At 37.9% G+C, this 12,290-nt stretch overlaps 1 protein-coding gene across 2 annotated transcripts in view; it reads right to left on the bottom strand.

The window, feature by feature from the left end:
* Positions 1–6,454: 6,454 nt before the first annotated feature.
* The window catches only part of LOC123314895 (gamma-aminobutyric acid type B receptor subunit 1), a 118,415-nt gene continuing 112,579 nt past the window's right edge, over positions 6,455–12,290 (bottom strand). Inside the window, exons 11-15 of one of the 2 annotated variants that reach the window (XM_044900299.1) lie at positions 11,075–11,314; positions 10,573–10,797; positions 10,095–10,232; positions 9,517–9,595; positions 6,455–8,010 (exon numbers count right to left, since the gene is read on the bottom strand). In XM_044900299.1, the coding sequence (XP_044756234.1) occupies positions 7,988–8,010; positions 9,517–9,595; positions 10,095–10,232; positions 10,573–10,797; positions 11,075–11,314 (705 nt within the window). In that variant the 3' untranslated portion in view covers positions 6,455–7,987. Of the gene's footprint in view, positions 9,596–10,094; positions 10,233–10,572; positions 10,798–11,074; positions 11,315–12,290 lie in introns of both variants that reach the window. The other variant, XM_044900298.1, reaches the window with a different exon arrangement.

Genomic DNA, 12,290 nt, shown 5'->3' with positions numbered 1-12,290 from the left:
GACTCCACATACTAAAAGAGAATCCGCTCCACAATGGGGTTTGTCGCCGTCAAAATTAGCTGTAAATGAATTCTTTGCGGGCTCGTTTATCAAACCGGGCCCTTTATTCTCTTTTATTCGCTACACTTTACATTACATTAGGTACGTTTCGGTTGCTTCCCAGTCTGCTAGCATGCTTCCGACTTTGCCGGGAGGGGCCACCCCAAGTGATTGAATATACTCTCCATTAAGTTCGGATTGAGACAATGCCGACTACATTCGGCGTGTTTTATGGGGATTGCGACGCTTTGCGGTTCCATTCGCGTAAACAACTGGAAACGGGTTTATATTTCCCGGTTACTCTGGTCGACGTTATTCTTAATTTTCCTACATTTCCACCGATGAAATTTCAGAATGACCCAACATCATTTTGACAGACAGAAAAATGGAATACGCTGAACTCAAGATACGATGGCCTTTCAAATAGGTTATCGCTTATCACATCTTCCCTGGTTCCCAGTCTTTGACTCGTACAAATATTTTAACAGTGGATTCTTGAGGTCAAAAGAAACACTGAGTTTTCATAATGAGCTGTGTCACCCCTGGAAAACAAAATTCTCTTTGAAATAACTAGCTAAATCTGGGACACTACACATCAGTGGATCTTCCAAACAGAGTTGTAGTCATCCAAAGTACTCAATTTTTATCTATCTACCGCGAACAGTTTCTTGATTTTTTCCTCGAAGGTTCAATATTTCCGATTTTCCATCGACCATAACTTGAAAACTAATCCTCTAAGCGAAATTCTGTTCGCATATTCGTAATCTACGCCCTCGATTTAGTAAATACTCCAATTTTGGTGGAAATCGGAGAGATAAAAATTTTTTCGAATTTTCCATACATATGTATGGAAAAATTGCGATTTTTTGAAAAAAATTTTTTGTCTCCGATCAGAACCAAATTTATACTGTTGACTAATTGGAGAGCGTAGATGACGAATATGCACACAGATATTTTTTTAAAAATTTATTTTTCAAGTTACGGTCGATAGAAAATCGAAAATTTCGGACCTCCGCAGAAAAAATCATGAAAACTAAACTGTTCGTGGTAAATATATGAAATGTGGTTTTTTTTATTCGCAAAGAACCAATCCATCACCAAAAAAAAATCAACCTCAAGTAACTACTGTTGAAATATTTGTACGAGTCAAAGTATCACCCTATAGAAGAGGCTGGGACTCTGGTATGATGATGGTGTTGGGGCTTGTAACTAGAGGAAATGATGGTTTCACATTGTTGAATAGGACTTAGCATGAAGTGATTCATCTGTATTCTCAACTCATAATGAAAAACTGCGAATTTCAAGAACTAAAGCAGTTAGCAATGACCCATCTAGTATTTTTGTGTGATGAAAAAAAAAACAGTGTAATGAATTATAGTCATCAACTGGCCTGAATTCAAACGAGTTTTTTCGAGTTCCCAGATAGGCATCTACCTATAATAGCAGATGGATGAATAAAATGATAAGAAACTCTCATTCTGTATTCACTCAACTCTGGCAGTAATTTCCCTAACAATAAGTCAAAGTCGTCGAAATCACCTGGCGTTCATCAATTAAAACTACCTTAGATCTACCCACACCTAACGAACAAATGATCAGAGTGAATTTCCTAGTCTAGCCACCTCCAACGTCTTGTAACCGATTAAACATCGTATGTAAAACTGACCATTTAAAGTCTAATTGAATAGGTTTGTCGTGTCCGGATTCAAATGAGGCGTCTGCGGATGAAAATCTATTCCTATGCTTTTCTCGGCGAGGCGAGATAAGATAAAAGGAACGATGGCAACCAGAGACAAATTAAGGTCTTAATGGGATTTCATTTAGGAACAGACAATCGACAAAATGCATGTATAGATAATTTGAGACGATCAATCAACTTATTTACCCGAGAGAATAGAGGAACACGGCGTTCGTGGCGCGGCGGGGGCAGGACCACAGGATCGTACTGGCCCGAACGAACAAAATTTTAATTGACGTGATAAACGTATGAAAAATGAAGCTGAGAAGTGACAAAGGTTCAGTGCTCTAGGGTAACATGTTATAGACTACAAATTTCAATACTATCAGCTTTATGCACTATACGGTTGATTCGTTAATGATCTTATGGATTATCAGTCAAGTAGAAAGTGATTCTGTTGAAACCACCCCTGTCAGAAATAACGCAATCAAACTGCTTGCTAGTGAGATTTGTTGGTTACCAGAGAACGCATAGCTGCAAAATCGGTTGAGATTCTGTTTGAAACTCTTTAGATCCTTTCGTTTGCATAAAAGGGTAGCACTTTTCTACACTCGATTTTACTATTTGCTGATTTAAGTTACACTAGTGTATGGGAGGTGTAGTTTATCTACATCTCCTTTTGATTATGTTTAGATAAACTACACTTCCTCTATACTTTCGTTATGCAAACGAAAGTACCTTTTATGTACAGATGTGTAGTGTCATAGATTCAGCTTGTCATTCTGAAGGGATAGCTCATTATTGAAACTTAAAATGGCTATATCTTTTTATCAGGGCCGAACTGGAAAAAATAGTAGGGGAAAAAAGTGTTTCTTTTGACCTCAAGAATCTCCTGTTGAAATATTTGTACGAGTCAAAGAATCAACCTGTATACATGATGCCCTGATGTGTTTCTGACCTCATAAAATATAGTGGAGGTCTAACACCTTATTATTTTATACTTTTTTACTACAGTTCAATCCATCAATTCGATTTCTCAACAAACTCTGGCAGAAATTTTATGGAATAAAAATATCAATACTGGGTGTTCTGTTTTCTATATCACTTGTATATCTGCATTGCGTTACAACTTTCGGTTTGTTGGATAGAATTCGAAACATACAGCTCATCACACTGAGTCGAGATCATCTTTCGTACGTGAAAACTTTCGCTCAATTCGTTTTTCGACTACACCTGACCGAGATCCACCCCTATTTCTGCTCGAAAAATGTCGAATCAACTCGTGAATCATCCACGAGAACGAGAATCCGTCGCAAAATTTGTCACATTTAGCGCAGGAACCCCCGGGGGAGGTCGGCGTCATGAAAAGCAGTTAATAATAGTGTGAAATATGATCGGAATCCATAAATAAATAAGTAGGGACGTAATGAATTGGGGAGGACTGTTATCGTCGTAGGCTGGGGAAGCGATGGAGAGCGGAAGCGCTGGACCGGAAGCGTTAACTTTGCGTTATTAGCTCTGTATTAGCGCACCCTATCGGACGGAGAAACCCTGCCGTTTCAACCCCTCGGGCGTTCGAGATCTCCGGTCCCAAAAACCTCCACGAAAAACTACCATATCTGTCTTTGTCGTTTTGTTTTGATTTTGGTCTTTAATTTTTTCATTTTTAGTTTCTTTTCTTCGTATTTAGTTATTTCTCAGAAAATGGGTTTAAAAATCGTGTTGCTTTTGGGAATATTTCAATTTCTGGCCTTACGTTTATTGTTCAAGCTGTTCCTCGAAAATCACTGAAAAACTACCTTATCTCTCCTTGTCGTTTGGTTTTGATTTTGTTCTCAAATTTTTTTATTTTTAGTCTCTTTTCTTTGTATTTAGTTATTTCTCAGCAAGTGGATTTAAAAATCGTGTTGCTTCTGGGAATATTTCTATCTCTGGCCTTACATTAATTGTTCAAGCTCTTCCTCGAAAATCACTGAAAGAAAAACGATTGAAATTCATACGAAAATGGCCGTAACTATCGAAGAATTGAAATTTGACGGATTTTCGCCACGAATTGTTGGCAGGATTCGAATGGGGATGGTACAGGTCCGAGGGATCCGAGTAATAAGGAATCGATACCCATTTAATCCGACCCCAGCTCTTCTTCCTGTGTCCCCGGAGTACGGAACTATTTGTGATGTTAATAAACTCAATCCGATTTCGATTCGGACGTAATGTACTGTTAATATTAGCACAAAAGGGGGTCCTCCGACTCGGTGAATTATCGGGCGACACAATAAAACTCGACAAATGGCCAATAAAATAAAATCACGCTTCCTTGGTCTGCGGATGTGAAGCAATGAGAGGAGGATTAGAGTTGGTAATGAGGGTTGGCGGCATTGCATTTTGCGAAATACCATTCCTTATCACAGGGCTTTACGAAAGCGCTGGCGGGCCGCACAAAAAAAATCCAAATGTATAATTCCGACTTGCTAAGTCAGAATTCTGAGTTAGAAGTCGCAATTCTGAGTTACAAGTCGGAATTCTGATATACAAGTCGGAATTCTGAGTTACAAGTCGGAATTCTGAGTTACAAGTCGGAATTCTGAGATACAAGTCGGAATTCTGAGGTACAAGTAGGAATTCTGAGTTACAAGTCGGAATTCTGAGTTACAAGTCGGAATTCTGAGATAAAAGTCGGAATTCTGAGGTACAAGTCGGAATTCTGAGTTACAGGCCGGAATTCTGAGTTACAAGTAGGAATTCTGAGATACAAGTCGGAATTCTGAGTTACAGGCCGGAATTCTGAGTTACAAGTAGGAATTCTGAGATACAAGTCGGAATTCTGAGATACAAGTCGGAATTCTGAGATACAAGTCGGAATTCTGAGATACAAGTCGGAATTCTGAGATACAAGTCGGAATTCTGAGTTACAGGCCGGAATTCTGAGTTACAAGTAGGAATTCTGATATACAAGTCGGAATTCCGACTTGCTCTTTTCTTTCAAAAGTTTTAACGGACGTTATCGATTCTGACAAGCTCACAGAGCTTCTGAGGGGTTCGTCGTTACCTACGGGGCATCAGGAAAATAAGATAATATATAATATATCTGTAGTATCCATATATGCTCGTAGGCTGACAATAAGTCGATCGCTTCTTCGTGTTTTGACACGATTTCCGAAGGCCTCTCGCGAGCACTTTATAGGAATTACTAAGGACTAACGGTCAGTTTCATAATCAAACTTGAAGCCCCTTCAATTTTAAAGCTTTTCTTTAACCCTACCGAAACTGACACCAAAAGAAACTTAAAGTAACTTTGAACTTGATTATGAAACTGGACGTAGGAATTTCGATAAAGTGCTAGAATCACTAAGCACTAAGAAAGGTTTTGAAAAGTTCCCAGGAGCATAATTCTCGGGAGTACAAAAATACTCCAAGTGCTTTCACAAGCACTGAACACGAATCTCAGAATTCCGACTTGTATCTCAGAATTCCGACTTGTATCTCAGAATTCCGACTTGTATCTCAGAATTCCGACTTGTATCTCAGAATTCCGACTTGTATCTCAGAATTCCGACTTTTATCTCAGAATTTCGACTTGTTACATCAGAATTCCGACTTGTTATATCAGAATTCCGACTTGCATGTCGGAATTCTGACTTTTATCTCAGAATTTGGAGTTGTAAGTCAGAATTGTGACGTGCATCTCAGAATTCCGACTTGCAAGTCAGAATTCTGAAAATTCAGGTGGCTGAGTGTTTTTGTCTGTTAGTTCAGAAGGCTTATGAAACTCTTGATTCTCAACTTATTGATTAAAGAATGCAAAATGCAATTAAATTGAGGCTGGTCATTACAATATTAGTTTTCGAAGATATCTATGGAATGTGTCAGTTTCGGTTTCGAATTCCAAAAGAGAAACCTTTTCTTGAATTAAGATGCATTGATTTTCAACAAAAACTATTCTATCTCTACTGAAAAATCTGACATGTTCAAAAATTAACAATTTTTGATTCATCATATCATAGCTTTTGAATTTTTCTATAATATTATCGCGAAAACATTCTGAAATAATTTCTACAAATAAAACACATAATTTCATACATAATCTATAAATTCTTTTCTTTTATCTGGGATATTATCAGCCCAAGTATAGCAACCCTGGCAACACAAAATACAATGGCGCGTATGGTGTGTTGCGTGCAGAACTGATTGCAGGGGACGACAAGCTAGGTTTGTTGGATAAATAAGAGTATCTTTAATTTTTCAGAAGCTGCTTTTCCATCAGATAACGCAAAATTGACTTACCTCATATACTAAGTGTTGTTTCTTGCATTCGCAGATGTTGTTATAGAATCTTATTATTCGGGTATATGAAAAACCCTTAAAAAATGTCCTGTCAGAGATAACTAAGGATACCCCAGGATTCTCTATGCCTTTCGAAACATATGTCAAATAATTGGCTGATTTGGTTCTCATTTTCAATCTTTTTTTTTTAAATTTCGATTTGGTATTATATCTTGAAAATGATAAAATTATGTCTAAAATTCACATCGTTTTGAATAAGTAATCTCTGATTCATGTTGGATTCAGGCAGCGTTCCCAAGAACTTAGAATCAAGAAGGCAAGCAATCTAATTGGCAGAAGTAGATCACGTGAAAGCTATTTGCCAATTGCCTCCTTGTTGTTTTTCATTATTTCAATTACACGTCCAGGAAATTGGTTTGGGGTTCTAGGTACTAGAGTAATGAAACACTAGAGTGCTTTTATGCAATTTAATTTGACATAAGATTAGGTATCTGATTGGGTTTGAACACATATGTCAACAGTTGAACTGCAAGAAATAGTCACTATTCAATATTCACCAGTTCGTATAACTCTCAAACACAACAGAGCACTAACAAAAATTCGTTCAATATATCAGTATACAAACCCAATTTGAGCCCTATTGGGTTTGAACCTGCTTCGGGTGGTTCTCCACTGAAAATTCCATCCCTTCAACGAAGAACCCAATCCGAATCGTTCGAGAATTGCCAGCGGTGGGTATATAATTTCGAAACGGTGAGCGGAAATGAGAAATGTAATTTTTTTCGAACGATTGGGATCCGATAAGTTTTTCAAGTGTAAAAAACTAATGAAAATTCAACAATTCACATATAAACATATTGCTAGACATCGAAGTAATACAACTATTTATATAATAACAACAAATAAACTATTGCAGATACATAAAATATAAACCAAACAGAATATCAATGATACAATTCGATTGGTTTGAATTTTTCGTGGATTACTGGGAAGTTTTGAACATTTAGGAGGTAACGATTCGTTTTCATTTTGTTGATATGTTTGCAACTCAGACATATCCGAAGTGAATGACTGCTTTTATCGAAAGACCTCAACAATAGGTGAACTAAGCAGATAGAAGAAGAAATATGTTTTTTATGTAAATTATGATGAAATAAATCACAACAATTTTCCAGATTGTCATATTTTGATGATGAAACAACGATTACCCAGCGTAAGTTGAAAAAATCAGAGTTTGTTGAGCCCTTTCCAATTGAACCAACTCTCATTTTCACAACAAGCAAAATCAAAATCAACGGTACCATTCAATTTATGACTTTTCGATAATGTTTATTATCCTAATTCTTATCTCGTTATAACATAGATTTATTTAAGTATCACAGTTAAAATAAAAAGAAAAACAATTAAATTGCTCACATTATATAGGATCAATGTAATATCATAATCAACATACTGAAATATATATCAGCTTTCATTTAATAACCTCAATATACCTAATTAATATCACTAAACATTGAGCCGATTTCATCTCTAGGAAAAAATAAAGATTCTCGAACAATATAAAAAGGATGAAAAAGCATAGATTAGTTCGAATAACATTTTCGATTCATCTACGACACATACGGATGAAAATATATTCAATATCGATAACATTATTCAACAACTTAGTGGTGATGTTTGATCAATTCAAAATCAATATATCTTATAAGAATGAGAATTGACTGAAAACATCTGCATGTATGCAGAACCATAATTTTCACATAAAATTGTGAAAAAACCCACGCCGGATCACATTCGAATCTTCATTCGAACAACTGGATGATGTACAGACTAATATTGTCGCTTATCGAATAAAAAATTCGGGGAAAACAACAGCTTATGATGTCGACGGTTCCTTCCTATACCAATCGTGTATTTGCACAACTGTTAAGTCCCAATTATCTACCTTACCAAGACAACCATCCGTTGTTTTTCCAGTCACCTCTGTTATATTCGTTCGTCTTTAGTATCTAAAAAGAAAAACCTTTCACTCCCAAAACTACAGCTCAAAGATATCTACTCTATCTCGTTAGAACATAAATGTCAGTGTGCTGGGAGCAAAGAATGTTCTTTTTAGATCTTTATGTTATAACGAGATGCATTTGCTGATGGGCTGAAGCTTCACTATAAAGCAGAATGACTGACTAAATAGAAACGGCATGCACTTCAACATATTCAGGACTCAAACATATGCAAAGGGCAACACAAAGCTTGAGCTTTCACGAATGGAGACATTTTGTTGAGGCTCCAAAGCGTCTGCGAAATAGCACAACGTCTACTCACTTAGAGGACAATCAATCTATTATAGAAAAGTGGAGAACACGAGGCTAAACACTCGGGAGAGTGGATCGTGAACAATAAATTGTAAATAGGTGGAAAAAACGCCATTCTATCCATATTATTCCTATGTTCAGAGCCTTATCTGAATATGTTGAAGAGCATACAACTCCACATTTCCAACAGAAACTCACTAATTACTATAAAATTCTTTTAACAAGAACCAGCCAGAAACTTCAAGTCTCAGAGAGGTACACAAAATATATATTTACAATTTCAATTCGGTGAACATTTTTTTTTTTGGTGAACAGAAAAGTAGACCGATATGTATAAGGGATAATTCACTTATAATCAATTAAATTATCGATTCAAAGTGGTCCGTATCATTATCAGAAAAAAGGGTCTCTACATTTATGATATCTAGTTTCTTCTCGTGCCTAAGATAATTGACTGGTAGGTGCAGAAATTTGTTTATCTATATATGGAAGTCAGCGATGTAAAATGAGGGAGATGGTGGAAAGATATGTAATAAATAATCGAATACATTCATGTACGAAATACTTAGGCCCAAAGTTAGAGACAGGCCTTCATTTCGAAATACCTCTACACCTACACATCACATTGGAAGTAGTGACAAAGCACTCGGGGTGAGATTTCAGGTCAGTAACGGTCTGATTTCGAATTTAAACATCCCCTAAGGGGCAGACTAAGCATCACTGATATCATTTCATGCGAAGGAAGTAGGCTCAGGCCTCTAGAGGGGTCCTGCAAGGTTCTATTCTTGTACCGTTAATATCCGACGATCACTAGATGACGACCGCCAGTTCTCACTGTTATTTCAAGGCTACTGACAGGAAATCACCAGATCAAGGCAATATTTTCCGTATGAACACCAATTGGAGAGACAAGGGCAGGGGGCATAAGGGGTTAAGTCAAAGTTGAGGGTCACAGGAACACAGATCCGGACCTGATCACCTCAACCTTTTCCACCAGACCCGTCCTTCTGGGTTTGCACCGCGCAGTGGCGTCCGTCGAATAGTGATCGCGGCCTAGCTTGGATCAGAGGTAGCTCTCGCTGAACTCTATGTCCGACTGGCTGGTTCTTGAGGAGCGCGTATAAACGGAAGTACATCCGCCGAAGGCGGAGTCGGAAGTACCGGCATCCGTGATGAAGTCCGCCACAATCAGAGTGTCCTTACCTTGGGTGATGACGGGCAGGGCGGTTTTGCCCTCTTTCTCTGTCAGCTTGTCTCGCAGCAACTTGATTTTTTCTTCTTTCTGTAACATTGGGAATATTTTTAGAGGTGATTTATATGGGAGAAGAATTGTTCTTTTAGAATATGTACGAATATGTATCTACGATGATTTTTCTGGGAGATACGCATGTCCAAAGATGGTGTCTGTAAAAAAATCATCAAGAACGAAAGGTCTCACCCAGATCGATGAAATTTAGAGATTTATCACTAGAAGAGCTGCTCTTTTAGAATATGTACCACATTAAGATCTACGATGATTTTTTCTGGGATATACGCGTGTCCAAAGTTGACCTTCGAAAGTTTACCCAAAAAGATGGTGTGAGTTAAAAATTTGCCATGACCAGACGGTGGCACCTAGGGTAACGAAATTTCGAGATTTGTTACTAGAAGAGTTGCTCTTTTAAAATATGTATCACATTTAGATCTACGATGATTTTTTAGGAAGATATGGGACTCGAAAGGTGACCTTCGAAAAAATCCTGAAAATATGTTAAAAAATTAGAATACTTCCTTATATATACCTGTGCTATGAGTCTCTGTAAATCTTCGTTTTCACTTAGCAGTTTCTGATATTTTTCCTCATCTTCCTTGGATACCCCAGCGTCTGGATTATATTTACTCTCTGCCTTATCCTTGGGATGTCTTATGACTTCTATCACCTGTAAAATGAAACTAGATCAATTCTCTATTGGCTGAGGATATTACATTTGTGTCAGGAAGAGTCTATATGTGCTTATGATGAAATTGCTCTTCATGAGCTGAATTGTTGTGCATTGTTTGTTCAATTATTAAATCTAATTAAGTTCAAATAATGAAACTGGTATTTAACTTGAAATTTTTTGCTTATATCATGGTCTCGAGCTATTCAAATCAGAATTGGTATAAGAAGAGCTGAATTTCTCTCAACAGCGAGCGACGAAAGCTGATTACACAACCCGAAAACGTATTCTGTCGGGATACGTTGCCCTATAATGGAAAACATTCGAGGGATATGCTCACCTTAGGCACGAAGATAAGGGCCATACTCAGAAAACAACAAAACACTATCGCCAGGGCAACAAAAGCGAAGCTGGCATCTTGTTGGCTGTCGATCACCATGGTTACGGGCGCCGTTATCAAGCACAGGATAACCACGTTGTAGATACTCATCCCTACGTAGCGAGAATCGTTGATTTGTTTCACTTTGACGGACCGGGTCTCGTAGGCCAGAAAAAGGCCGAATATCTGAAACAGAAAAAGAGGAAATCAGGTGGATTTTCTGTGGAGTAAGCTACAGCAACCAACCAACAGTGCTGCCTCAAGCAGAGTGGTTTGAGGTGTAACAATGTAAGCTCTATTATGTCCCTAATCAGAGCTGTTCTTAGCTACACCAACTGAACTCCAGTATCTGGGTTATGCAAGATTTTTTTGAGTTATAAAGCCATGGAAGGAACGCTGTGTGTTCCTGTTTCCCTCACCACAAATAGAGCTTACGAAATAAGTATATACAGAATATACGTACCAAAACCAGTCCTTTGTAGGCGCCTATCACAGCAAGCCAAACACTGTTGTTTCTACTCTCGCAATGTTCTAATTCGGGACGTATTTTGGAATCGTCCAAGGAGTCCTCAGGGTCCTCCAGGAGAAAGATTTTGACCCTTCGCTGAAGGGGATCGTGTATCTGCCATACGATCAATATGACGAAGTCTATAACTAGTAAACCACTAACCATCGAGTAGAGCTTCCAAGGCTGTACCTTTTTCTGAAATAAACGACATACAATATGAGAATTTGGCGCTAGAAGAATATCGCTGCTTGATCGTTTTGTGATATGGATGAAATCTGATGAAAATGGGCTTGATATCTATGATCCGAAGTGAAAAAACTTGATTTTATAAGCCGTTGGGCATCCCTAAGTGATGTCAAAGGCGATTTAGGCTTTAGACTGATGAAAATTGACATCGACGCCATTTGCAAATCGTGTGGATTCTTATTAATAGGAAGAGGAGAAGTTTTGCCATGTAAACGTTTGTGTTTTTTCCATTGAGAGATTTCCAGGTTTTATTTCCGAATGAAGCATTCATATGCCTCGTTTCCCCGGACCAGGATTCGTTTTAAATCGATAGATTCATCTTCTTGTGATCCACAGTAAGCCGAAAACAATAAAGCTTCGTTCACCCAGGAGAACCAAACCCCATCCTCATTAATCTACCTTCCCCTTTGGCCTACAAACGCAATGAATTGTCCTCGGATACATAGGCGTTCGATTTCCTTTGTTCGTTATCGGATTTTTTTCGAATTGATCAAATATCCATAGTTGGGAGGCCAGTATTTTTCAAACCTCGCTGATATCACGATAAAAAAATCCCTTTTATGCGGCAGAACCACTTTGTAACGTGAAAATGGAACTGTGGGATAGATTCCTTTCCTGGAACAGTGAGGTATATGTGGAAAGCAATGTTGTTCGATTTGTATTTACCGAGAACGAGTTTATGAGTGAGCACAGTGTTCACATTATTGTCTGCAGTAGACAGATTCTTGGAATTATGAGACTATACTCGATTGATCTAGCGCCAACTGTATCCACCTGGGAATTGGCATAAAACGGAGAAATTTCTTACAGTTCGTGTTGTCAACACTATGCTACGTTGCCGATGCCCACCAGATTTATTTGGATCGTTTTTTTTTTGGTTGTTTTCGATTGAAGTATGTCGTAGTTTAACAAAATGTTCCTATAT

The sequence above is a fragment of the Coccinella septempunctata genome, chromosome 6 (genome assembly GCF_907165205.1).
Source record: "Coccinella septempunctata chromosome 6, icCocSept1.1, whole genome shotgun sequence".
In the NCBI taxonomy this organism is placed as follows: Eukaryota; Metazoa; Arthropoda; class Insecta; order Coleoptera; family Coccinellidae; genus Coccinella; species Coccinella septempunctata.
The sequence above is the reverse complement of the archived record's forward strand: the minus strand, read 5'-3'. Positions and strand labels throughout refer to the sequence as shown.